At 43.3% G+C, this 23,289-nt stretch overlaps 1 protein-coding gene across 1 annotated transcript; it reads left to right on the top strand.

Annotated features, from left to right (window-relative positions):
• Positions 1-4,615: 4,615 nt before the first annotated feature.
• RAB44 (RAB44, member RAS oncogene family) lies at positions 4,616-23,067 on the top strand. The gene is made up of 12 exons (XM_056844816.1): positions 4,616-4,738; positions 5,363-5,477; positions 6,963-7,125; positions 9,208-9,298; positions 10,823-10,918; positions 13,479-13,666; positions 14,353-14,401; positions 15,495-15,580; positions 16,187-17,322; positions 19,275-19,356; positions 21,306-21,420; positions 22,993-23,067. The coding sequence occupies exons 1-12, from the start codon at positions 4,616-4,618 to the stop codon at positions 23,065-23,067; spliced, it is 2,319 nt and encodes a 772-aa protein (XP_056700794.1).
• Positions 23,068-23,289: the final 222 nt, after the last annotated feature.

The following is a 23,289-nucleotide window of genomic DNA, read 5'->3' as shown; positions in this document are numbered from 1 at the left end:
TTGACTTAGCCCTGCAAACAGGCAGCTTTGCTTCTGTTTTTTACCAACAGATTGCAAGTTCATATACACAAACTGTGCATGTCTGTAAGTGAGGTATTGTCTGGGGCGTAGTTGTGGATAGGAGTGATATTACCCACCCTTCTTCAGTTCACCCTTCTGTCCTGCTCTGTAGGTAGCACACAGGACCCTCTAGTAGCTTCAACAGGTCTCTTTAGCCCAGTGTACAAGTTACAGTGAAGATATGTACAATCTGTTGTGTATATGATGTTCCCTTTTGCTTACAAGTGAGGAATAGGGTACTCACTCAGGGCCACACTACAAGTGATGATGGGCATGGGTCCATCCTGTGACCATCAATGTCGTTTTAAAAGCATCTGTAGTGTTCTAAAAATTGCCGTGAGACCCTGATCCAGACTGGGCATGCAGTGTGATGGCCCCAGGAGCAATTGTCCTCCCTTATTCAAGAGCAAAAATAGCCCACCCCCATGGGCATAGGGGAAGAATGAGCTCCTTGGGCTTCTGCGCTACACGCCTGATCCAGATTGGGGCCTCACAACAATTGCAAATGGACCAGTGTCTACTGTCATTTGTAGTTTGACCCTTAGATCCACACAGGGTTACCAGCTCTGGGTTGGGAAATGCCTGGAGATTTTGGGGGTGGAGCCTGGAGAGGGTGGGGTTTGGGGAGGAGAGGGTTGGGGAGGAACCTCAGCAGGGTATATTGCCATAGAGCCCCACCATCCAGGGGAACAGATTTTTTTTTTTTTTTTTATTAGAAACATTTATTCTTATACCAGGGGAACAGATCTATATTGTCTCATGCAGTCCACAATTCTAACTAACAAACAGAACTAACTGAGTAGGGGCTCCACTCTATGAGACTAAGCTAACGCACAAATATCAAAGGAAGCAAGTAGATTGTTTCATTGTAATTCATAAAATAAACATACCACACTGTGCACTTGATTTTTCTTTATATATGTGTTGAGTAATTGTCTTCTTACATTCTTACATTCAACACACGTACTGGTGAATGTGTGATACAAACCTCCCATTTATCCAGGTGCTGGTCCCTGGTTTCAGATTGCAAAGAGAACATGTGTTCTTTCTTATAAACAGATGTATGTACATAAAGGCAGGATGTATGTGTATTGTGTACAAGAATTTTATTGCTTCCATCCGGGGGAGAGCGCTAATTCGTTCATTCTATCTCTCTGAGACTGCAGCTAATAGCAAGACCCAAATGAAGTCTTTCCCACACAAGCCTTGAGGAGAAAACAAGCTAGTTCTCAAGACTTAAAGGCTTTTTTTTTTTTTTTTTTTTTTGCTGTCAAGTCACAGCTAACTCATGGTGACCTTGTAGGGTTTTCAAGGCAAGAGATATTCAGAGGTGGTTTGCCATTGCCTGCCTCCATGTCACGCCCCTGGTATTCCTTGGAGGTCTCTCATCCACATACTTGTCAGGGTCAAGGCTGAGAGTGTGTGACTGGCCCAAGGTCACCCAGCAAGGTTCCATGGCACAGTGGGATTCGAACCTGGGTTCCTCAAATCTTTGACACCTTAAACCACTACACCATGCTGGTGTACATAATACATATATCCTCTGGTTTATTTTGGGATACAGAAGGGGGTTGGCCAGTTGTGGCGTGCTGTTGTCAGCATTGTCCAATAGGTGTAGTTGTGGCAGAAGCTTTTGTGAGTCACAGGCTACTTTATCACATGCATGTAGGTGTTATATTCATTGGAAAATATAACATCATACAAATAAAGTTGCCTTGCCTGGAGAACTGTTTATGACTTTTTTTTTGGCTTGGGATCATCTAATGATGATGTTGCATACTTGGTAGGCAGTAGAGGATTATGATTAAGAACCAGGGCTCTAAGAGTAAAATAAACACCACAGTATCATTTTGGAGTAAGTCAAAAGCAAGCATTTCAGATATTTGGATACAATGGAACGTTCAAGTGTAGGATTTATGGAGAGGTTGTATAAACTAAGGATCGCTATTTGACTGATTAAAATACTCAACCAAATCTTTTTTTTAATCAACTTTATTTAGAACAAAAATGTTTAAAATAGTGTTTACACTTGTGATATTTACATAAAAGTCAATTGTTACCATGAAACAATGAAATGAACATTTTAAAAATGTTGTGAACTTTAATTAAACAGTGTTGGTTAAGATTTCTGTACAAATGCTGAACAGTTTCTTATGTTGCTCCATTTTCATCTGGCTACTTTGGGGTCAACTATGAGTTCTTCAAATGGAAATAAAGCAAAGTAACAAGTACTATTAAAAATAGCCAGAGAAACTTTCTACATTTGCTTCTGCCTACTGCAGGGGGCTGGCCTAGAAAAGAAAGGAGACCATGGTGGAAGTTTTCTTTTCTAAAGTAAGCTAACCTAAAGTAAGCTAACCTAAACAGTACCATTCTTGGCATCTTGCAATACAGAGTTTGACCACAATTAATAGGTGGTGAGTTGTAATTCTGGGAGAACTCCAGGTACCATCTGGATATTGGCAACTGTATTCTATACACACATTTGTTTTGGCAGCAGCTTTTGTGAGCCAGATCCCCCTATGTCAGATGTTAAATATGTAAGTTGAATATGAGCAGACAGTGTGACGCAGAGACGAAAAAAGCTAATGTAATCTTGGTGTGCATCAACAAAAGCATAACATCCAAATCGCAAGATGTCATAGTTCCACTGTACACAGCATTGGTCAGGCCATACCTGGAGTATTGTGTGCAGTTCTGAAGGCCCCACTTCAAAAAGGATGTGGACAGATTGGAGCGGGTGCAGAGGAGAGTGACGAGGATGATCAGGGGCCTGGAGACCAAGCCCTATGAGAAAAGACTGAGGGAGCTGGGCATGTTTAGTCTGGAGAAGAGGAGGTTGAGGGGGGACATGATTGCTCTCTTTAAGTATTTGAAGGGCTGTCACTTAGAGGAGGGCAGGGAGCTGTTCCTGTTGACAGCAGAGGATAGGACTCACAATAATGGGTTTAAATTGCAGGTGGAGAGGTACTGGCTGGATATTAGGAAAACGTTTTTTACAGTAAGAGTTGTTTGACAGTGGAATCAGCTACCTGGGGAGGTGGTGAGCTCCCCCTCACTGCCAGTCTTTAAGCAGAGGGTGGACAATCACATGTCAGGGATGCTCTAGTCTGATCCTACATTGAGCAGGAGATTGGACTAGATGGCCTGTATGGCCCCTTCCAACTCTATGAATCTATGATTCTATATATGAAGTGTTATATTCACTGGGCAGTATAACTAGGGTTGCCAGCTCCGGGTTGGGAAATACCTGGAGATTTTGGGTGTGGAGCCTGAGGAGGGTAGGGTTTGGAGAGGGGATGGACTTTAATGCTATAGAGTCCAATTGCCTAAGTGGCCATTTTCTCCAGGTGAATTGATCTCTGTTGCCTGGAGATCAGTTGTATTAGCAGGAGATCTCTAGCCACTACCCAGAGGTTGGCAATCCTAAGTATAACATACATATTTAGTATAATGCTCACAATGAAATAGGATTGGCTGGTGAAAACATATGCCACAATACATGAGTTAGTTTATCTAGGATTGTCAACTCTAGTTGGAGCCTAGGAGAGTGGGGTTTGGGGAGGGACGGGACCTTGGTAGGGTATAAGGCCATGATGCAGTCCACCTTCTAAAGCAGCCATTTTCTCCCAAGAGAAGTGGAATAAAAGTTTTAAACTAACAAATAAATAACTAATGTATGTATGTAGTCTGGAAATCAGTTGTAACTCCAGGAGATCTCCAGCCCCCAGCTGGAGGTTAGCAACTGTAATTCTATCATATGATACAAGACCACATTAATGTTCTTTTGCAAGCAATTACAAGACTAGTGAGCATGCCGGGTCTCAAAGGAAGGCAGGCAAGAGCTAAAAAGGTTCAGGTGATACCGCTACAAGCAGGGGACCCGCTTTAGTTGGTTCCAATTTCTCCCACTTTCTTCTTACTGCTCACCAGCCATCCTATCTTTATCTAGCCCCTGTCTTCAGCTTTCCCTCCTTCCTTCCTCCTGGGAGCTTCTCCACAGGAAAACTCTGGCCAGGTTGCACAGTACCAGTTGCTGGACTTGGTCCAGTTGTGTGGAGGGGAACCTGCAAGGACTGGTGGGGGCACCTCCCTTCTCCCATTATTCCACCTCCGCACACTATTTCCACTACTTCAAGGTAACTGTGAGGATAATGTTTATGCAATCTGATATTACAAATCTTGTTAGGGTTGCCAGGTCCCTCTTCGCCACTGGTGGGTGGGGTTTGGAGAGGGGAGGGACCTCGATACCATAGAGTCCAATTGCCAAAGCGGCCATTTTCTCCAGGTGAACTGATCTGTATCGGCTGGAGATCAGTTGAAATAGCAGGAGATCTCCAGCTTGTACCTGGAGGTTGGCAACCCTAAATATCGTGTAGTGTAACCAATGCATCTGAGCACACTGAAGGCATTAAAAAAGCATAATGCCCCCCTGCTTTCTTTTTTCAAAGGACTTAGCAGGACTCAGAGGGCCATGGATCAACAGAGAAGGCTTCCTAAAAGCAGAAAGTTTGGGTCAAGTCGCCGGAAGAAAGGGAAAAGCAGATGGGGAAGCATGCAAATGTCTCCCATCTTGGAAGAAGAACTGGCTCCTTCTGAATTAATGAAAAAGGTTCAGGGCATTTTCCAGGAGCATGATAAGAACAAAACAGGGCTTATTATACGTGGGGATATGCAGGTACGTTTGTGGTATGGACTATATATTTTGGTAGAAGGTATGTGGCATTTGGTGTTGAGTCTTCTTGTGGAAGTGGCACGCATAACATGGGTCAGAGGAGAATGAGAAGGGCCTTTCAAAAATCCTGATCTTGTCGTCTTGCTGGACCATTCTGTGAAATCAAGGGGTGGGGGAACATGGCTATAGTGCACTAATAGCCTTAATGCTATTGTAGGGTGGATTGCTACTCAGATGCAACCTGATACCAACAGCACCACTTTAAATCTTCATGTCTGCCCAGCATCAAGCACAGGAATGCTGGCAAGAACATATCTTAAAATCATATCCTGAAACATCTCTTCCTTTCCATATCTTTTTAATATCATACAGTCCAGCCTGATGAAGAGTTCTGGTGAACTTGAAAGCTTGCACACATTTTAGTTGGTCCCCCAAAAAGATATTATGTGGATTGTGTTTTGTTTTGGGATTTTACTTTGGACCAGCATGGTTGCAAACAACTTTGGTCTGGACTGCTACAATCCTTTGGGTGTCATAAGGCCACTTTTCTAGGGGAAGTGTCCCTTGAATAACTGGTTTTGGAAGAACCGTAGACCAGATCTGATTTGACATTTTTCTTATTTTCAGAAATTGAAGGAGGAAGACTTTCCTTGGAGCACAGAACAGCTGGAGCTGCTCTTTGACGGCCTTGATTCTGACTGCCAGGGATACTTAACCATTCAAGAGTTCATTGCAGGGCTCAGTATGCATCAGTTTAGAATTCTATACAACAGGGCTGGTTGTGCTCACGTTAAGGTGGTCAGACCCATATTCTGAGCCGAGGTGCTTGCAATAACATCATTTACAAAGGGCTTTAAAGAGGGTAAAACTTGACTTCACAATGTATGATTGGATCATGAAGTTTATCCTAACTGTTAGCCCACAATGAAGGGTAATTGTCCAGCTACTGTATTGCGTTGCTGAACACAAGGGTTTGGTTGGCTCACAGAAGGGTTGCACGATTACACTTTACTGTGGTGTAATCCATTTGATTTCATATGGACTACACCTGTTTAAAATGTCATTCAACTGCCCACTATGAGACTTTTGATACAATCACTGAAATTCATGAGCACATTTTAGCCATTACATGGTACATCCACCAGTGATGTTTTAGTGACAATAGTGGGATATCGTCCATATATAATATAGGGAGTATAGCACTGGAGGAGAGAAGGCAAGGGATTATGATTCAATTGTTGTTTCCCCACACTAAATGCATACACCTGAGGAAAAATCTTACAGGAGGGGAATACAAAGCCTCAAAATTACAGATAAATAATCCACAACTAAAATTAGACTAAACCACAAGACATTGTGGCAGTGGGGTAAAAGGTAAAGGTAAAGGTCCCCTGTGCAAGCACCGGGTCATTCCTGACCCATGGGTTGACATCATATCCCGTTTACTAGGCAGACTTTGTTTACGGGGTGGTTTGCCAGTGCCTTCCCCAGTCATCTTCCCTTTACCCCCAGCAAGCTGGGTCCTCATTTTACCGACCTTGGAAGGATGGAAGGCTGAGTCAACCTCGAGCCAGCTATCTGAAACCAACTTCAGTCGGGATCGAACTCAGGTCGTTAGCAGAGCTTGGACTCCAGTACTGCAGCTTACTACTCTGCGCCATGGGGCAGTGGGGTGCATGTGGGCAAATAGTCTTGTTTCTGATCCCTTAAAAAAATTCTGGCTAAGGGAGCTCTCCCATGAAGGCATTGTACAGCAGCTGAGCATGCAGCCCCTGAAGAATATAAAAAATCTCAAATGAGTTAAATAAGCTTGAAAGGAAATGAAATGAAAAGAAAGGAGCGCTAATACAAAGGGTCACCATGGCAGAGTGTGGATGGTATGACTTCTCACCATGTTCTTATTTTTATATTTTATACTCTTTTAGATTGATTGTAACCCATTCTGGGAATTCAATTTCAGAACAGAAAGGCAAGATATAAATGGCAATGCTAATGCTAATAATAATTTGCCTGGATATAGTGATCACCATGGGGAACAGCACCATTCCTGTGTGGCTTGGAAATGCTAGGTGCCCTGATTTAGCATGCCTTTCACTCATCAAACAATTAATCTGGGAATAATGATGGGTAGTTATGGGGTTCATCCCCATTGGCCAAATACTGGCTTAAGCTCTTCCGTATTGTACCACGTTTGTCCAGAGGTGTGATCTTGGTTGTCATATGACAGGGCATGTCCTGAGCTCAGAGTCTGTGACAAGACGACACCGAAGGAGGAAAGATGCTTTATTAAAGGGTCCTGCCAACCTGCCACTGGAGGAAGCAGATATCGAACAGCAGAATTGCTTTGAGGCCTTCATGAACCAACTGGGAGCTGACAGCATCTTTGAAGAGTAAGAACATGCTAACCTTATGCTGTTTCAGACTGAGTTCCACAGATGGATGCAGGCAGAGTGCGAATGGGCTCAGTTGAAAGATATGCAGATTGGCGTAGAACACAGTGACTACTGCGCTTGGGCCTTGGAGGTGGCGGGGGCGGGGGTAGGCTGCAAAGGGTAATGTCAGGCTAAGATCCAGATCTTACAGACCATTATTCCCTGGCTTGAGCTAAGGGAGTAGCAGTGTTGGCTTGGAATTGTTTACTTACAAATACATTTCTGGTAAGTAAGTGTTTCTCTTGGGATCCTGATGGAAGAACATTTATTCCTCTGTCTGGTCAGAGCTGTACTTAAATAGCATTAATTGTGCAATAGTTAACCCAGCCTAGGCAGTTTTCTCTTTGATCTACTAACTGTTTGCAAGACTACATGTGGGTAGACCGATAGAAATATTCCAGCTTTGGCAACATCGGCTCCAAAATTCTGTAGCCCTCTTCACCACTGACACAGAATTATTGCACATGCTTGTTTCCCTCCAACTAGAGGGAAGTAAAAGGGGCCAAATGATATGTGATGCTTGAGTTCTCAGAATGGAACATCCAATGTGTAACTTGACCACAAAAAGCAGCCATGGGGCCCCAGTCTGGACTGGGATCATGGATGCTGAAGTTAATTCTTCCCCAGGTGCTTCTTCCCCAATTGATTTTAATTCTTCCTTTTGGTTGATTTTAGCCCTGATAGGGAGAGAAACAAACCCCAGGTACGTACACTGTATCTGGACGTGGGTGGGATGTCTGATTGGCAAAATGATGCAGGACACAGAGAGAGAAGAATTAATCTCCCTTTGTCAGTAGTGATGGCCCTGATCCATATTATCTCTGCTTTTAGGGCTAAATAACAGTTTCAGTGATTGAATGCTAGTAGCATCACCTTTAATTTGACCCTGAATCAGGTCCTAGACAAGAGGCCTATTAAAAGTTCAGTGAGATTGTCTTTTCTTGAGAAAATGCACCAGGAAATAATAAAATTTCCTCTATTATAGTCCATCAGGAATCTGGACAATTTGGCTGCATCTCCAGCAAGATGAACCTTATCTGCTAGGAAGCCTAAAGGAATTCTTGGCTAAGATGACGCACTTGATCAAGGAAGCTAAACATGCCAAACAGAAGTTACAGCTAATACTGAACACGTAGGTCATGGAACCGAAGGTGGTCGTATGGAAGGGTTATCACAATTGTAGCTTTTCAGAACAGGAGTGGGGGAAAGTCAGAAAAAGGGAATGTTGGACTCAAAGATGGGAAGTGTTTGAGTTTATAGCAAGAACAAGTGCTGCAGAAAGGTGGAGGATCAATCCCTATCTTGTCCAGCTAAAGGATCTCAGAGAAGGGAGATCCTGATCCTCCCTTAGACAAGGGAGGGTTCTTTGTTGTGGTCTCTCTGCACCACACTGATGGCATCTCAAGCATGCACAGAGTCCACCTTTGTAAATTTACAGAGCTAAAATGTTTTTGGAATTAGCCCCACTCCACATGCTTGGAGTAGGTGGGGCCACATCCCCCTCTCAGTTCGCTGTTGACTGCAGAAGAAGAAACCTCTTCTGGAACTCTCTCCATCTGTGTTCATGGCTGGAGAGGGAGGAGCACATGCCAAAAACATTTTAGTTCTGGGAGTTTCTGAAGGTAGACTCTGCGCATACTCGGCCTCCCATCAGTGTGACTGAGATGACTACTTGAAGAACACCAGTTACAGGTAAGCTACCTGTTAATCAATCAGTGGATGCCCTCCAGCCAAATCTGTTCCTCTGAGGACAACTAGTTGGCCACCCCAGGCAAGAGGGGTGAGAGGGGTGTGGAGAGAACGGTGATTAGGGCAATGGGGCTTGTCCACAGCCCACTTTGGTGATGGGGTGGTGGCGGCCCACAATGCTCTTTCCCTCTTCAGAGCCGCTCGTCCATAAAACTGATTGCTGACCAAAGGTACAAAGCAGCTCCTTAAAATGTGTGTGCAACTGGCAGTACATGGCCATTTTAGTAACAGGTCACATGGGGCAAAGAAATCTGCATTAAAAACCCTCTTGCTTGGTCTTCTGAACTCTAGACGTGTTGCTGATCACAACACGGAGGTGCACCAGCTGTATGTGGAAATGGAACAGCAAATAGAGAGGGAGAAAAGGCGGCTGCAGCGAGAGGTAGGTGACCAGCTGAATCAAGCTTAATTCTAGGGACTTCTCAGAAGGGGTGTGTTGTATTTGTTTATTTTGCCTTTTCTTATCCCACCCCTTCCCAGAGGCTCAGGGTAGATTACTTTGTACTAAAGAACCATAACATAACATTGTTATTCTTTATACTTCAGGAGGGAGATGCCTCATCATCTTTCTCATGAACAGCATGAGAGGTTCAGGAAGAAAAAAGGTCTCTGATCCAAAACATAGTGATAGTGTGAATGTTGTTTGCAAGAATGGGTGGTAGGGGAAGGTAGGGGTGAGCGGGAAGGACAAGTATAATCCCAAGGCCTGAGTTGCCTCCTTTTCAACAGGCCCAGCATTATGCTTGGAAGCATTCCCCCCCCCCCCCATGGAAGGTCAGGGAACAGTTCTCACTTGGGATTGTGCCCTATGGAAATGCGATATTGGAGCAAGGAAGCCCAGCGGATTTCCCCTCGCCTTGAGAACCTAAAGCAGGAGAAAACAAGGTGCTGCTGGTCCTGGAGCCTGCAGAGGGGAATGGAGAGGGTACCTCGTAGCTAGGAAAGAATAGATAGGAGCCCAGGCCTTTTCTCAGGCAACAGATTTCCTTCAATGGCTCTTCAGATGGTGATTTTTGTTGTAAAACCCACAACTCGATACACAGTTGCACCAGGTCGAGCTAAATGGAGGTGTGAGGATTCTATGCAGCTGATACAATGGCCACCATACTCTCTATGGACAGGACACAGAAAACAGCTGCTTACAATACTCCTAGGTCTCTGGCAAAACATAGCAAATTGACAGCAGCAGACAAAAAATGGTATATCTCACAACACACAACCACATATATCCAAATCTCATAAGAGGTTCAACAAGCACAGTGTGGACAAATTGCTTTCCTTGAGGGAGCTTCTCCCTCGTTGTTATTTTCTGGAACCTCTTATGGGAATTCAACACATAGGAATTTTAATGACTTGTAAAAAAAACTATAGCAGCATCATTTGGGCCTTCTTAAAGGCCAAAATAATTTATAATTTAATATGCATAATACGTGTTGGTATGAGGACGTTGCGCAGACATGGGAAATTTTACAAACTAAGTGGCCCTATGTTCCTTTCATATGAGACACTTTTGCTTATGAGTCTCTGCTGAGCTATGTGTACCTGTGTGAATGTTGGTGTGGATTAGAAATTGAATGTATAGTCAAGTCAACATAGATTTTATCTTTGTATTATGTGTGTGTGTAAAGTGCTGTCAAGTTGCAGCTGACTTATGGCCACCCCAGCAAGGGGCTTTCAAGGCAAGTGATTAAGCAGAGGTGGTTTGCCATTGCCTTCCTTGGCGGTCTCTCTTCCAAGTACTGACCCTGCTTAGCTTCCGAGATCTGACAAGATCAGGCTATACTATGCCACCTTCCCTCCCATCTTTGTATTATAAACTGGTATAAGCATACAAATGGCCCATAGTAACTGCCATCACCAGGATATATCACATAAAATTACAACTTTACTATCTTTACTGTTTTAGAGTGAAATCAGAAGCAAGTTTTACAGTGTGGAGATGCAGAAAGTGTTGGATGTCAGGGAAAGGGAAATTCAGCATTTCCTACGTATTCAAACAGAGGTAAGATAGAGGTCAGAGTGGAGTGACCCAGGCAAGTCTGACTTGTGTTCCGTTTTCCACATCTCCACAGAGCACCAAATAAAAAGGCCAAAGATTGCTGGACTGTGTCCTTCAGAACCAATAGTGTCTTGCATCTTGCCTTAATGCAAAGGAAATGGTGCCACCTTCTGGAAGCATCCAACTCTAGCTAAAATTACAGACAGGGAGATAGGATCAGCTGCACAGTCAGCAAATAAAACCATCACGCTTACCCAGCTGTTTCCCATCTGATGAGTATCCCAGGAACACTGTTTTGGTACGATGTGTTACAATACTAGAAGCCCTGAGAAAAAGGCGCTTATTTGGTCAGTGCAGATGCCCTTTGTGCACTCCTGTTTTTGTTTCACTGATGCCAAAGGCAAGTTCACCCATGGAACTCATTTGGAATGTGCTGCAAATATTTTCTGTTTGGAGTCTTGAGGGGGGGAAAACCCTTTCACGGCTTTTGTTTAAATAAATGTTCATTATGTAGTAGTAGTAGCAGCAGCAATAGTAAAAGTAGTAGTAGAAAAAAACAGACCACACGTCAGTCATTGCTATTTCTGTGCTGCAATTTAACTGAGGCCTGTGAAAAAGGTGTTTTCTTTAAGGGTGATAGGTTGGTCAAAGACAAAAACCACAAAGTGATGGAATGTGACTCCTCACAACCCCAGGGAAATGTGCTACCACCAGCTCTCTTAACTAACTCATCAGTCAGAGACCAAGGGACTGAGCCCTTCCAGGTCTAGATCAAGAAGTCAGCCCTGCAAGGTGGGGCTCTTGCAAGCTGAGTTCCAAAAACAGTTACTGAGCTAGCTGTAGCCAATAGGGCTGAAGTACTGGATTCACATTGAAGCCTCCAAACCCAAGAACACCACAACATATAATTAATAAGTTTTATTAAAGGAATGTGCAGAGATACATAATATAAGAGCAGTGAATAGCAAGGATAAAATAATAAAAGCTAAATCTCTAACCAAAAGCAGTCTACAAGGATTGGTTCTCTAAATCAGATGTTACCTCACCAGACTGAGTCCAAACAGAGTTTCAAAGTTTGAAGTCCAAGGCAGGTGTTCCAGCCATTAAGACCTACCTGGTCTAGCATCAAGAGGTGACCCAGAGGGCGATGTAATCCAGACAAAGGGCACTAACCAGAATGAAACATCTTCCTTTACGCCAAATGCCCTGCGTTGGCATGATTCTAGTTAAGGGTTGCCAACTCCGAGTTGGGAAACCCCAGAGATTTGGGGGGTGGAGCTTGAGGATGGTGGGGTTTGGTGAGAGGAGGGACTTCAATGGGGTACAATGCCATAGAGTCTACCTTCCAAAGCAGCCATTTTCTCCAGGTGAACTGATCCCTGTCACCTGGAGATCAGTTGTGAAAGTGGGAGATCTCCAGCCACCAGCTGGAGGTTGGCAACTGTATTCTAGTTGACTAATCAAATGAGTTGTCAGGTGACCTTAACTAATCAAGTATGTTGCTAAAAGAGGTCCTAATGCATAGTTAAATTGTGGAACTCCTTGCCCCAGGATGTGGTGATGGCTGCCAACTTGGCAGGCTTTAAGAGGGGAGTGGACATGTTCATGGAGGAGAGGGGTATTCATGGCTACTAGTAAAAATGGATACTAGTCATGATGCATACCTGTTCTCTCCAGGATCAGAGGAGCATGCCTATTATATTAGGTGCTTTGGAACACAGGCAGGATAATGCTGCTGCAGTTGTCTTGTTTGGGGGCTTCCTAGAGGCACCTGGTTGGCCACTGTTGTGAACAGACTGCTGGACTTGATAGATCTTGGTCTCATCCAGCATGGACTTTCTTATGTTCTTAACCAATTGGGTGTGTTGCCAGCATGAGCCCATGTACTTATGCAACTTGGGTGGTATCAAGTTACCCAGAGGTTGCAGCCAGGTCTAGTGTTGCCAATCTCCAGGTGGGACCTGGAGATCTCCCAGAATTACAACTGAACTCTAGATGACAGAGATCTGTCCCCCTGAAGAAAATGGCTGCTTTGGGCGGGGTGAACTCTATGGCATTATATTTGTCTGAGGCCTCTGCTGTCCCCAAACTCTGCCCTCCTCAGACTCCACTGCAAAATCTCTAGGAATTTCCCAACGTGGAGCTGACAAATGAGTCCTCCCAAAATAGGCCTGGAAAGGGCCCTCACCTGCCCCCTGCCCTTTACTGAGAGAACTAAGCTTGGAATACTGTGGTTGCCTAGCAAAGGCCACTGAGGGAATCCATTGCTTAAAGCTACAAGTGCTCCTTTTATCATTTTTGGGTTTATTAAACCCTGCAATGTATTTTTTAAAAATATATTTCACATTTTTCTGCACACCTGGGGCCCTTTTCAGGTTTGGAGAAAGATCTGACTTGCCCGTTCACAGCTCCAGTCACTAGATTTAAGTATCCAAAGATTTGGCTGACTTTGCTATTAGAATATGAGGCTTATACAAGTTTGCCGTAGAAGAGCGAACCTTCACAGCATATTTAAGCATCTTTTCTCAGGAGTTTTGATCAATCATTTTCAATCCTTTTTCAGCTGGAGACAGAATTTTTCCGCCTCCAAGAAAAGCAGCATAAGGCTAGTACTAAAAACCAGCAACTCAAACAAACCAACGTTGCCCTGGAGAACCAGTTACAACAAGTTCTCCATCAACTTCAAGAAACTCAAAGACATTTGGATATCATGAAAAATAGAGTATCACAGATGTTCAAAGAAGGCGGCAGGTGAGTCCTAATCCTGGCTTCACAATACCACCATGCCCAGGGAAGGGTATACTGCAGGAAATGCCTTTTATGGTCTAGTGAGACTTGCCCCTCTTTGGAAAGCTTTCCAAGGTTGAATGAACTAGAATTCCTGTTTAATGGAAAGAAGGAAATTGCTCTTTGTCTGCTCTTCTATTGGACAAGTTTGTTTCATTTGAATTTCTGCTTCCCCCCAACATTAATTAGTTATTTGTCTAATGATCTAGTACATTGTTATTATGCTCCTCCTCTGAGAAGCTCATGGGGGTGTACATCTCCTGTCTGACCTGGCAGAGCAATAACCATAGCAGAATGCTGGGGTGTTCTCTGTCTCCAAGCAAAGGCTGTGCAAAGAGCCTATCAGTGAGAGCAAGAATGGGTTGGGAATGCTGTTCTCACCCAGTGTTGCTGCCAGTTAATCACTTCTGGTTGTATAGCTCTCTGGGGGTTTTGCTTTGCTAAAACTGCAGCATGATGTCAAGGGGGCAAGACTGCTCTTTTTATGATTATATATACTTCCTGGTTGCACTGTCATTTACTGCCACCCTCTCAGTACAAGCTGTTCAGTGAGTTGCAATGTTATTATGTGAAGGTCTTTTGCACAGAAACAACACATGAATATAAGTGGGGAAAGTAGATATGTTCATATACTAATTTTTTTCTTGCAGGGACAGACTACTGGAGGAAATCTCCAGCAAGACACCTCAAATTCCACAGGTATACCTTCGTTCAGCTCACCACTCCTTCCTCCCCTGAAGTACTTCCACAAGTACAAGCCTGGGTGTGCCAGTGGTAAGGCTGGTTCTGTACTAGCACTGTGTATATTATGACACCTGACCATGTGACACAGTGCTGTTCAAACAGCAGGAAGGCTCATGGTTCAATGTCAGCTTTCATGGGTCAAATGCATTAAAATTGGAGGTGTTTTCCCCTTGTACATCCAATAAAAGTATACTTTAGAGGTAGGGAGATACCTACCTACCTTTAGAGGGAGAACTGCCTGCTTTCATAATTATCCATCCCCTGTGCGAGTTACTTTTCTGGTAGAAGAGAGGTACACCCTGAGCAGAGGGTCATGCAGAGATCCAACATGTAGCCTCTTTTGGTAACAGATAATTCTGTTGTGTGTCTGCATCAGGAAATTGAATGATCCAAGTCATAACTGATGCCAAAATACAGCAGCAAAATACCCATTCCAGCAGGAGCTGATTGAAAGAAGGCAAGGCTGGAGCAATAAACCACACAGAAATGCAGCAGGCAGCCTACTTCTGGAGTGCGTACCTTGGTCCCACCTTTAGCAGTTTAATATGTTTCTCTTACACCATTTTTGCATGGTCAATTTTGATGCTCGCTCAAAGCTCTTTTTTAAAATGTGACTTTAAAAATGCCTTTTTCTGACGCAAAAGAAGTTCCACTTCCCCCACTTGTCTGCTCCTTTGTTCCTGTTTGCATAGCCATTAGCATATGCATAGCTAACATACCTCTATTGTTTTGCATTGTTCCTTGAGGGGGATTCTTTGAAGCAAACGCCAAAGGTCACCTTAAATGGACTCTTTTGTAATGCGAAGCAGGTATGCACTGGCTTCGCAGTCACTTCCGAAATGATGGTTCAGCGTGCAAAATTCAAAAAAACATGCGGGGCAATTCAGCCTGGAACGTGCTGCTAATTACCATGCAAAAGTGGCCTTAGTACACTGGCAGTTTTCTTGCAGCATATAAGTATGTCCCTGCACACAATTTGGGAATTAGTGTGTTAACAATGTTTTTTTTTTTTTTGTCTTTCTTTCTCTACTCTTGTGGTTCTTCTAAGGATGAAACCGAGATGGTCACCTCTGAACTGGAGATGAACTTTGAATATAGGTTGAGTGAGGATATACTGGACAGTTCTGCTCAGCAGTAAGCAGTGAAATGAATACATGGCTGGTTTAAGTAAAGATGAAAAAGGTGGCAGTGGTTTTCTCTGTAGTTGGGCCCCTGCTCTGGCATCTAGATACCTTCACTCTTCCTATCTGTGGCTATGGTATTTCCTTGAACTGTTATATGTGCTGCATCTAAAAAATTGGAAGCATGTTTCTGGGGTACTCCAGGGCAAAGCAGAGCTTTTGCTCACAATTGTCTACCATTGCACCCCAGACTTCCTTGTTAAAATTTAAAAATAATAAAAATCATGTATTTTAAGACTTCTGTCCCACTTTTTGGCCAGATCTTTCCCAGAGGAACTAACAATATTTGTTTACTAATATGTTTTCTATTGGCCTTCTGATATACAATCTTTCCCCCCATTGGCCCTTGCAGCATTTATATGGTCACAATCTATATGTTAGTAATAAGTGTACTTGCTCTTTATCCTGCCTGAGTGACTAATGCTGGAAGCCTGGTGGGTGGATAACTTTGCAGGTTCTTAACATCTCATGCATTTGTGCTCCAGAATGGTGTCCCTTTAAACCTTTAAACCTTTTTGTGTACCAAGCAGGAACTGCCCTATGCTTTCTGTCCCTGTAGGGCACCAGAGGACAATGCATTGATTACCAAAGCCGAGTCAGAGCCCAGAACAAGGGTGATTTCCATTGAAGAGGATCCTTTGGCAGAGTTTATTGAAGAAGCACAACAGCGTTTCTTACAGGAGCCTTTAGGTCAAAGTTCTTTGCTTAGAGAACTGAATGATGCTATAGCAGCCCTGAATGAGTCGTCTGAATCACAACAAGAACAGATGCACAATCGTGGTTTACAAAGACAAGAATCTTCAGATCAAATGAGACAACATGGAAATAAACCGCACTATATCACTCAGGGGAAAATACCACAATATGAAGGTGTCTTGAGGAATGATGGTCCAGGGAAGAGAATTTTAGAAACTGACCAGGGTACATTTCAACAAGAGATTCTTCGTAAAGGACAGAGTTATGTGCAAGATGATGTTCTGGAGATGGGAAAAACTGGCATTTTTGAGCCAAGACTAGACCTTAAAGGTCTAGTACCAATGCAGACAGTGAGTCTTTTTTCTGAGGGTTGTTCTCCTGGTCATTCCAAGTTGGCATCACAGGTCATTGGCCCCAAAGAGAGCCCAGAACAGGAGGACATTCTGTCTTTAGGGCAGGTAGCCCAACCCAAATTTCATAAACAAGTTTTAAAGACGAGAGAGAGAATTCAGACTCAGTGGCCTTCTGTTGATTCTGAGCAGGGAGTGAGAATGAAAACATCTATAAAAATGGACAAAGGGATACCATCGGTAAAAGGTATGCTACCAGCTTGTTTTTCCCCAAGGACAGTTCTGCGTAAGTGGCACAACAGCCAACTGGAGAATATGTCCAAGAGTGAGACAAGGATTCAGACCCTCGAGGAGAGAGAAGAACTTTTAACAGAAGACAGAAAAGAAGGACAGGCTGATATTTCTGAGTGTGAGAAGGATCAAGAGGCCAGGATAGAAATGGATAAGGAAACAAACGTCAACATGGATTATCAGGATTGCCAAGTGAATGCTGAAACCAAGGAAACTTCAAAAGGCACCGCAGATGTCTGCCCTCATCCAGACCATCTGTATAACTTGCTCTTTGTAGGAGATTCTAATGTGGGCAAAACAACCTTTTTGTGTGGTTTACATGATGATTCCTTTGGGTCAAATATAACTGCGACCATAGGTAAATATCTATCGTCTTATGCTGAGAGGCATTATCAAGTCATGCATAAAAGCCTAGGCCTTGCTAAAATATTGTCGAAGGCTTTCACGGTCAGAGTTCATTGGTTCTTGTAGGTTATCCGGGCTGTGTGACCGTGGTCTTGGTATTTTCTTTCCTGACGTTTCGCCAGCAGCTGTGGCAGGCATCTTCAGAGGAGTAACACTGAAGGACAGTGTCTCTCAGTGTCAAGTGTGTAGGAAGAGTAATATATAGTCAGAAAGGGGTTGGGTTGAGCTGAATCATTGTCCTTCAAAAAGTATCAAAGGTAATGTGCTAATCATTGTCCTGTAAGTATCAAGATAATGTGCTAATGAGGGTGTGGTATGTTAATATGGAACCACTGTATCCTGAAGTGATCTGTTAATGTGTGAAATCCAAAGCTAATCTGCATGGCTATTGTGAACTGTAGTCTTTGTTAGTCTGGAGGTTTTCAGGACAGGAAACCAAGCCTGATTCATTCTTAAACTCTCTTCTTTTCTGTTAAAGTTGTGCTGATGTTTATGAATTTCAATGGCTTCTCTGTGTAATCTGACAAAATAGTTGATAGAATTGTCCAGTCTTTCAGTGTCTTGGAATAAGACCCTGTGTCCTGTTTGTGTCAGTCCATGTTCAGCCACTGCTGATTTCTCAGGTTGGCCAAGTCTGCAGTATCTTTCATGTTCTTTTATCCTTGTTTGTATGCTGCGTTTTGTGGTCCTCTGCCCAGTAAAACACACTACATTTCTTCTGAGAATGGGCCACTAGGGTTCCCAACTTTGGCTTGGGAAATCCCTGATTAGGGGGACAGTGCCTGGGAAGGATGTTGTGGAAGGGAAATGCAATGTGATGCAACCGAGTCTGACATTCAGAGCTGTCATTTCCTCCAGTGGAACGGATCGCTGTAGTCAGGATAATAATTGTAATTCTGGGAGAACTCCAGGCCCCATCTGGAGGCTGGCAACCCTCGTGGCCACCAGTTTGATTGGCCCTTCTTGTTTCTAATTACAGGTGGCCCTTTGGGTGGCAACAACTTTGAAGCAAATAGGGCTGGTCCCATAGAGAGGCATCACCTGTGTTATGTTTTGCCACTAAGATGGGAGCTTTTTGACAGCTCTTGTCTTTTTGTCTCTGGGATGATACATTCCAGCTGTTATTAGTGTTGATGCCAAAACAAGAAAGGGTCATCTGGAATAAGACTAATAGATTTTTTGTGTGGCACAAATGTTCATAAATCTGTTAATCTTTAAGATGCCATGAAACTCTTGATTGTCTCTGCAATGGCCACTGTTCCTTGGAACAGAAGTGCAGAAATGGCAGCTATGTCCCAATCCGAGCTGTGTGCACTTAAAAAGAAATATAGCACAGATGCATGGAGAGTATCCCTTCCACACAAGAGGGTTAGATCTCACCAGCTTTTCTGCTGACTCAAGAGGGCAAAGTGGGGAAATCTTGGCCAGTTCCCTTCTCTACTGCAGCCTTGTCCCATGAGGCTTTTTGTTCACTTAGGTCCCACGATCCCTAGCATTTAAATTTTGGAATTAAAATGGGCACCTCCTCCCTCTTATACCAATGGGAAAGCTGGCAGGATCCATCCAACCTATTAGAATTTCCAGCTCATTTCTCCCAGTTCGGCTGTGGGCCTATTCTACAGTATATACAACAAGATAGTTAATCAGTTCCTACATGGAAGAAGTCAACTTCACTTCTTCATGTGATTCTTTTTGCTTGCAAATTCAGATAATAACATTGACAAACTTCCTCAGCATTGTGCTAGCCTTGATTGATTAGTCTGTTAAATTCAGCGATGGGAGCACTTGAAGGAGGGCAGTGTTTCATCCTTATCACTAGCTCTTCAGCTTGCATACTTCAGTTCTTGGAAGCTGTTCAGGACTTGCACAAAACTGCATTGTAAATGGCTGCATTGTATCCCCTAGGAATGGACTATCGGATCAAAAACCTCTTTGTGGATAACAAATGCTTCACTTTACGGCTATGGGATACAGCTGGCCAGGAAAGGTAGGAAGCATCTAGGTACTGGAGAGGGAAAAGCCAAGAAAGAAATATTTGGTGATACACATTGATAGCTAGACTGGGGCTTGTTTGTGTTTTGGTAACTAAAGAGTACCTCCACATTCAGAGGCAGGAAACCTCTGAATACCAGTGCCAGGAGGCAATATCAGGGGAAGGCCTTCATCTCTATGCCCTGTTGTTGGACCTCCAGAGAAACTGGCTGGCCACTGTTTGAGACAGGATGCTGGACTAGATGGACCACTGGTCTGATCCAGCAGGGCTCTTATGTTCTTATGTCTTTAGAAGACAATTCAATAAGGCATTTGATATTAAATAGTTAATAAAATATTTTTTAAAATGTTTGGCTAAGATTTTGTTTACCCTAAATGCGATGATTTGAATCTAATACAGCAAGAGGCTTAAATGTCCTATGAAAGAATTGAATACTATGCACAGACTCTTCTGAGATTGAATGAGACCTATGGCAGAAACCGACTTCTAATTTGTATCCGGAACAACCGTTTCTTTCTTTGATCTCCTTTGGACCCTTTTGATCCATTTTGGATCATTGTTCAGTATCCACACTCACCTGACCATCAGTATTCTTCACGTCTTGTTGGATTTCTCTGTCTTATTTACCCCCGTGTGAGGTTGGACTATAATGTTTGTCTACATGTATGCTTAGACACTATATAGATTGCTATACATTGTAGTATTTTGTGTATGGTTCTTGTCTATTTCATTATATATATTGTTCCATTCTTTAGCCTGGTGTTGTTGTTTTCATTCATAAGTTGCTTTTTACAACACTGTTTTTCATTTTTGGCTTGTTTGTAAAATTTTGGGAGGGCTTTTGTTCTCCTGGCCAAGACACAGCATCTATTCTGCAGGAGATGCTTGAAGACAAATTCCTATTTACAACCTATTTACATTATATGATGCACATGACATTCTTCTGCACAGGGCTTTGTTTTTCAGCTTGGATTATATGGCAAAAATGTTATCTGGATTATTTCTCACAAATCCAGATTGTGGTTTTTGCATCCCCAGTCCCTAGCTGACATTGGGAAGGTTTTGGGTGGTATGCCAAATCCCAGCATCTATTACCATGAACTTCTTCCCATTGGACATGGGACATGGGACATCCCAGTGCGCAAACTGATAATCCAGCCCCATTAAAGCTGCTGCTACAGGCAGAACTTGGTACAGTTTGATTATCTGCACATTGCTGCAAGTAGCCAATGAGTGCAGAGTTCTCCACTTGGTGTCAGCTTTTTCATGACTACAAGAGATCTGTGAATTTTGCTTGGTGTCAGAGAGACGCAAGGAAGATTGCTGGCCTTTGTAATTTGAGTGGAGAGACACCTTTTCTTTTCTTGGCCTGTGGATTTAGGGTACAACCTGATTCCAAAGGCACCAATGTATATTGGCTTGCCTACCAGCATTGAGCATATGTATGCTGGCGAGAAAAGGCATATAAAATCATGGCCTGAAACATGCCTTTTTCTCCCACTACCTCTTTTTTATTTTTTAACATCCAGCCTCAGGAAGAGTTCTGAAAGCTTGCACGCTGTTTGGTATCATTTTGGTTGGTCAATTGAAGGTATTACGTGGACTGTGGTTTGTTTATAGTGCATTGGAGCCAGCACATGTTGCGTTTGCTATTTGAAATTGCCAGGGTTGTAAGAAGAAGTAATAGTTCATGGTGCTTCAAAGATAGTTTTCAGACAATACGTTGGTTGGGGGTGGGGGAAAGGCATCGAGCAGTGTAACAGAGTAGCTATGTGAATCTACTCTAAAGTTTTACATAAAAATAAACAATAATCTTGATTTCTTTGAAAGGGCAGGATGCTTTTCAGAGTTAATTAAACAAACAAACACAGAGACTTTTCTGGAGGGCAAATAAAATAATGTGAAGGAAGTTCATAACTGCAAAGAGAAATCTTTCCTGACAGATATCACAGTGTCACCAAGCAGTTCTTCAGAAAGGCTGATGGAGTGGTGCTGATGTATGACATCACCTCAGAAAACAGTTTTGCAGATGTGCGGTATTGGCTAAATTGTATCCAGGTAAGGATCAAGGATAATGGGTTGGATCCCAAGTACTGCAAGTGGAGTGATGCTCATGGAGCATCATGCCTCCCAGTGCAGCCCCTTGAAATTCTGCTCTTGGGGTCAAGGGACTCTCACAAAAGCATGGGGGTGGGGAAGAATGGAAGTTTGCAGTGGGAGCTGGGAACTGGCAAAAACCTGCCCCCACTTTATTATGGATGTGCGGTTCTAGTGCAGTTGCACCAGTGGGAGAACATCTTTGGATCCATTAGGACAAATCTGTGCTTCAGTGGTTCTTCTTCACAACATGGTGACTGTAACAAATCATAACAGCAAGGCATTTCACCATGATATATATTTGCTAACTCCGTCTTGTTGCATAATACGGAGACCTACATTTAGTTCTACAGTATTGCTAAAGAGAACAGCAAGGGGACAATTCTTGGAATTTTGTGTGTGTTTTACGTACAGGAGTAACAACCTATTCTCATTATTCAATGTCATGAAAAAATACTGTAGCAATACTTGGTGTCTCCTGATTGTGTAGACAGGAGCGGGTAAATCCTTTTTTTTTTTTTAAGGGAGGAGGTAAATCCATTTTTGAAATAAATCCACTGTTGTCTGAGGAATTATTTTTGCAATCAAAATCGACATTATGAAAATGTGTAGAAATGGTGGTTGTACCTACAATAACAAGATTGTTTTCATAATTAAACTATAGTTATTAATTCTGAAGGCATTTGTGAAGCTTACTAAGATATATACTGTTGGTGCTCATCTTAAGGATGTGCAGTCTACAAATCTAAATACATTATATTGTCGAAGGCTTTCACGGTCAGAGTTCATTGGTTCTTGTAGGTTATCCGGGCTGTGTAACCGTGGTCTTGGAAACGTCAGGAAAGAAAATTCCAAGACCACGGTTACATAGCCTGGATAACCTACAAGAACTAAATACATTATTTCAAAAAATACATGTAGAAAAGAGTTAGAACCAGACTTTTCATCTCACATTTCCTATTCCAGGATAAGAATACTGGTTTCAATCCTATATATGTTCCATTGGTGGAAGGAGATCTTTTCCTGCCTTTCCCTTTTACTGTGACCTCCCGCAAGCATTACTGAGCATGGGGGCGGGGGGATACTTATAAACAAAAAACCACATAGGTTGGATGGACAATGAGGAGGGGAATCAGGTGAGATCATCCCTCCACCCTCTTCCATTAGTGGGACGACTCTGAGTTCCAACCCAATTTGATTTCTTTAATAGAAAGAAATTAGGAAGGACTGACTTAAAATAGTATTCTTGAGTTATCTACTGTAGAAGCTTTATTGCTGACATAATGTTCACGAGTAATCTTTTAGTTTGAACTGATATTTGAAGGAAAGATCATGTCTTGATAGGAAGGAGCTGGAGATGGCATCATTGTCCTTCTGCTTGGCAACAAAGCAGACTGCAGTGCACGCAGAAGAGTATCTGTTGAGGATGGTTTACGCTTGGCCCAGGTACCCATATCAACTTTTGTCTCACAATCTCCAGGGGAAGCACAGTGACAGGGAAATCCCTCTCTCTCTCTGTGTTATCCATGTCAGATAAATCCAAACATCTGTACTGCAGATGCCAACTCGACCCTCCTGTTGCTTCGACAGTACGGCTCCTGGCTGTAACCAGCCCCTCAGCGTTGGCGGTGGCTTCCTATTGCCTCGCCACGGCAGCTCTTGCTCATGACCGGCCCCTCAGCGGCAGCTGCAGGAAAGGGGATGCCAGCCCAGTGCCATCTCCGCATGCCAGAGCCACCTCATCTGATCTGGCTGGGCTGCTTCTGCCTCACCACTTCGGACACCCCCCACTAGCTAGGCAGCTCCTCAGACCCACCCCTCTCCTCCTGT

The sequence above is a fragment of the Euleptes europaea genome, chromosome 2, assembly GCF_029931775.1.
Source record: "Euleptes europaea isolate rEulEur1 chromosome 2, rEulEur1.hap1, whole genome shotgun sequence".
NCBI lineage: Eukaryota > Metazoa > Chordata > Lepidosauria > Squamata > Sphaerodactylidae > Euleptes > Euleptes europaea.
This window is presented reverse-complemented; position numbering and strand designations above follow the sequence as displayed.

Coding starts and splice junctions, on each gene's coding strand:
- RAB44 (XM_056844816.1), top strand. CDS start 4,616: ATGCAAATGTCTCCCATCTTGGAAGAAGAACTGGCTCCTTCTGAATTA. Junction 5,478..6,962: donor AGAGTTCATTGCAGGGCTCA/GTATGCATCAGT, acceptor GTCATATGACAG/GGCATGTCCTGAGCTCAGAG. Junction 13,667..14,352: donor ATGTTCAAAGAAGGCGGCAG/GTGAGTCCTAAT, acceptor TTTTTCTTGCAG/GGACAGACTACTGGAGGAAA.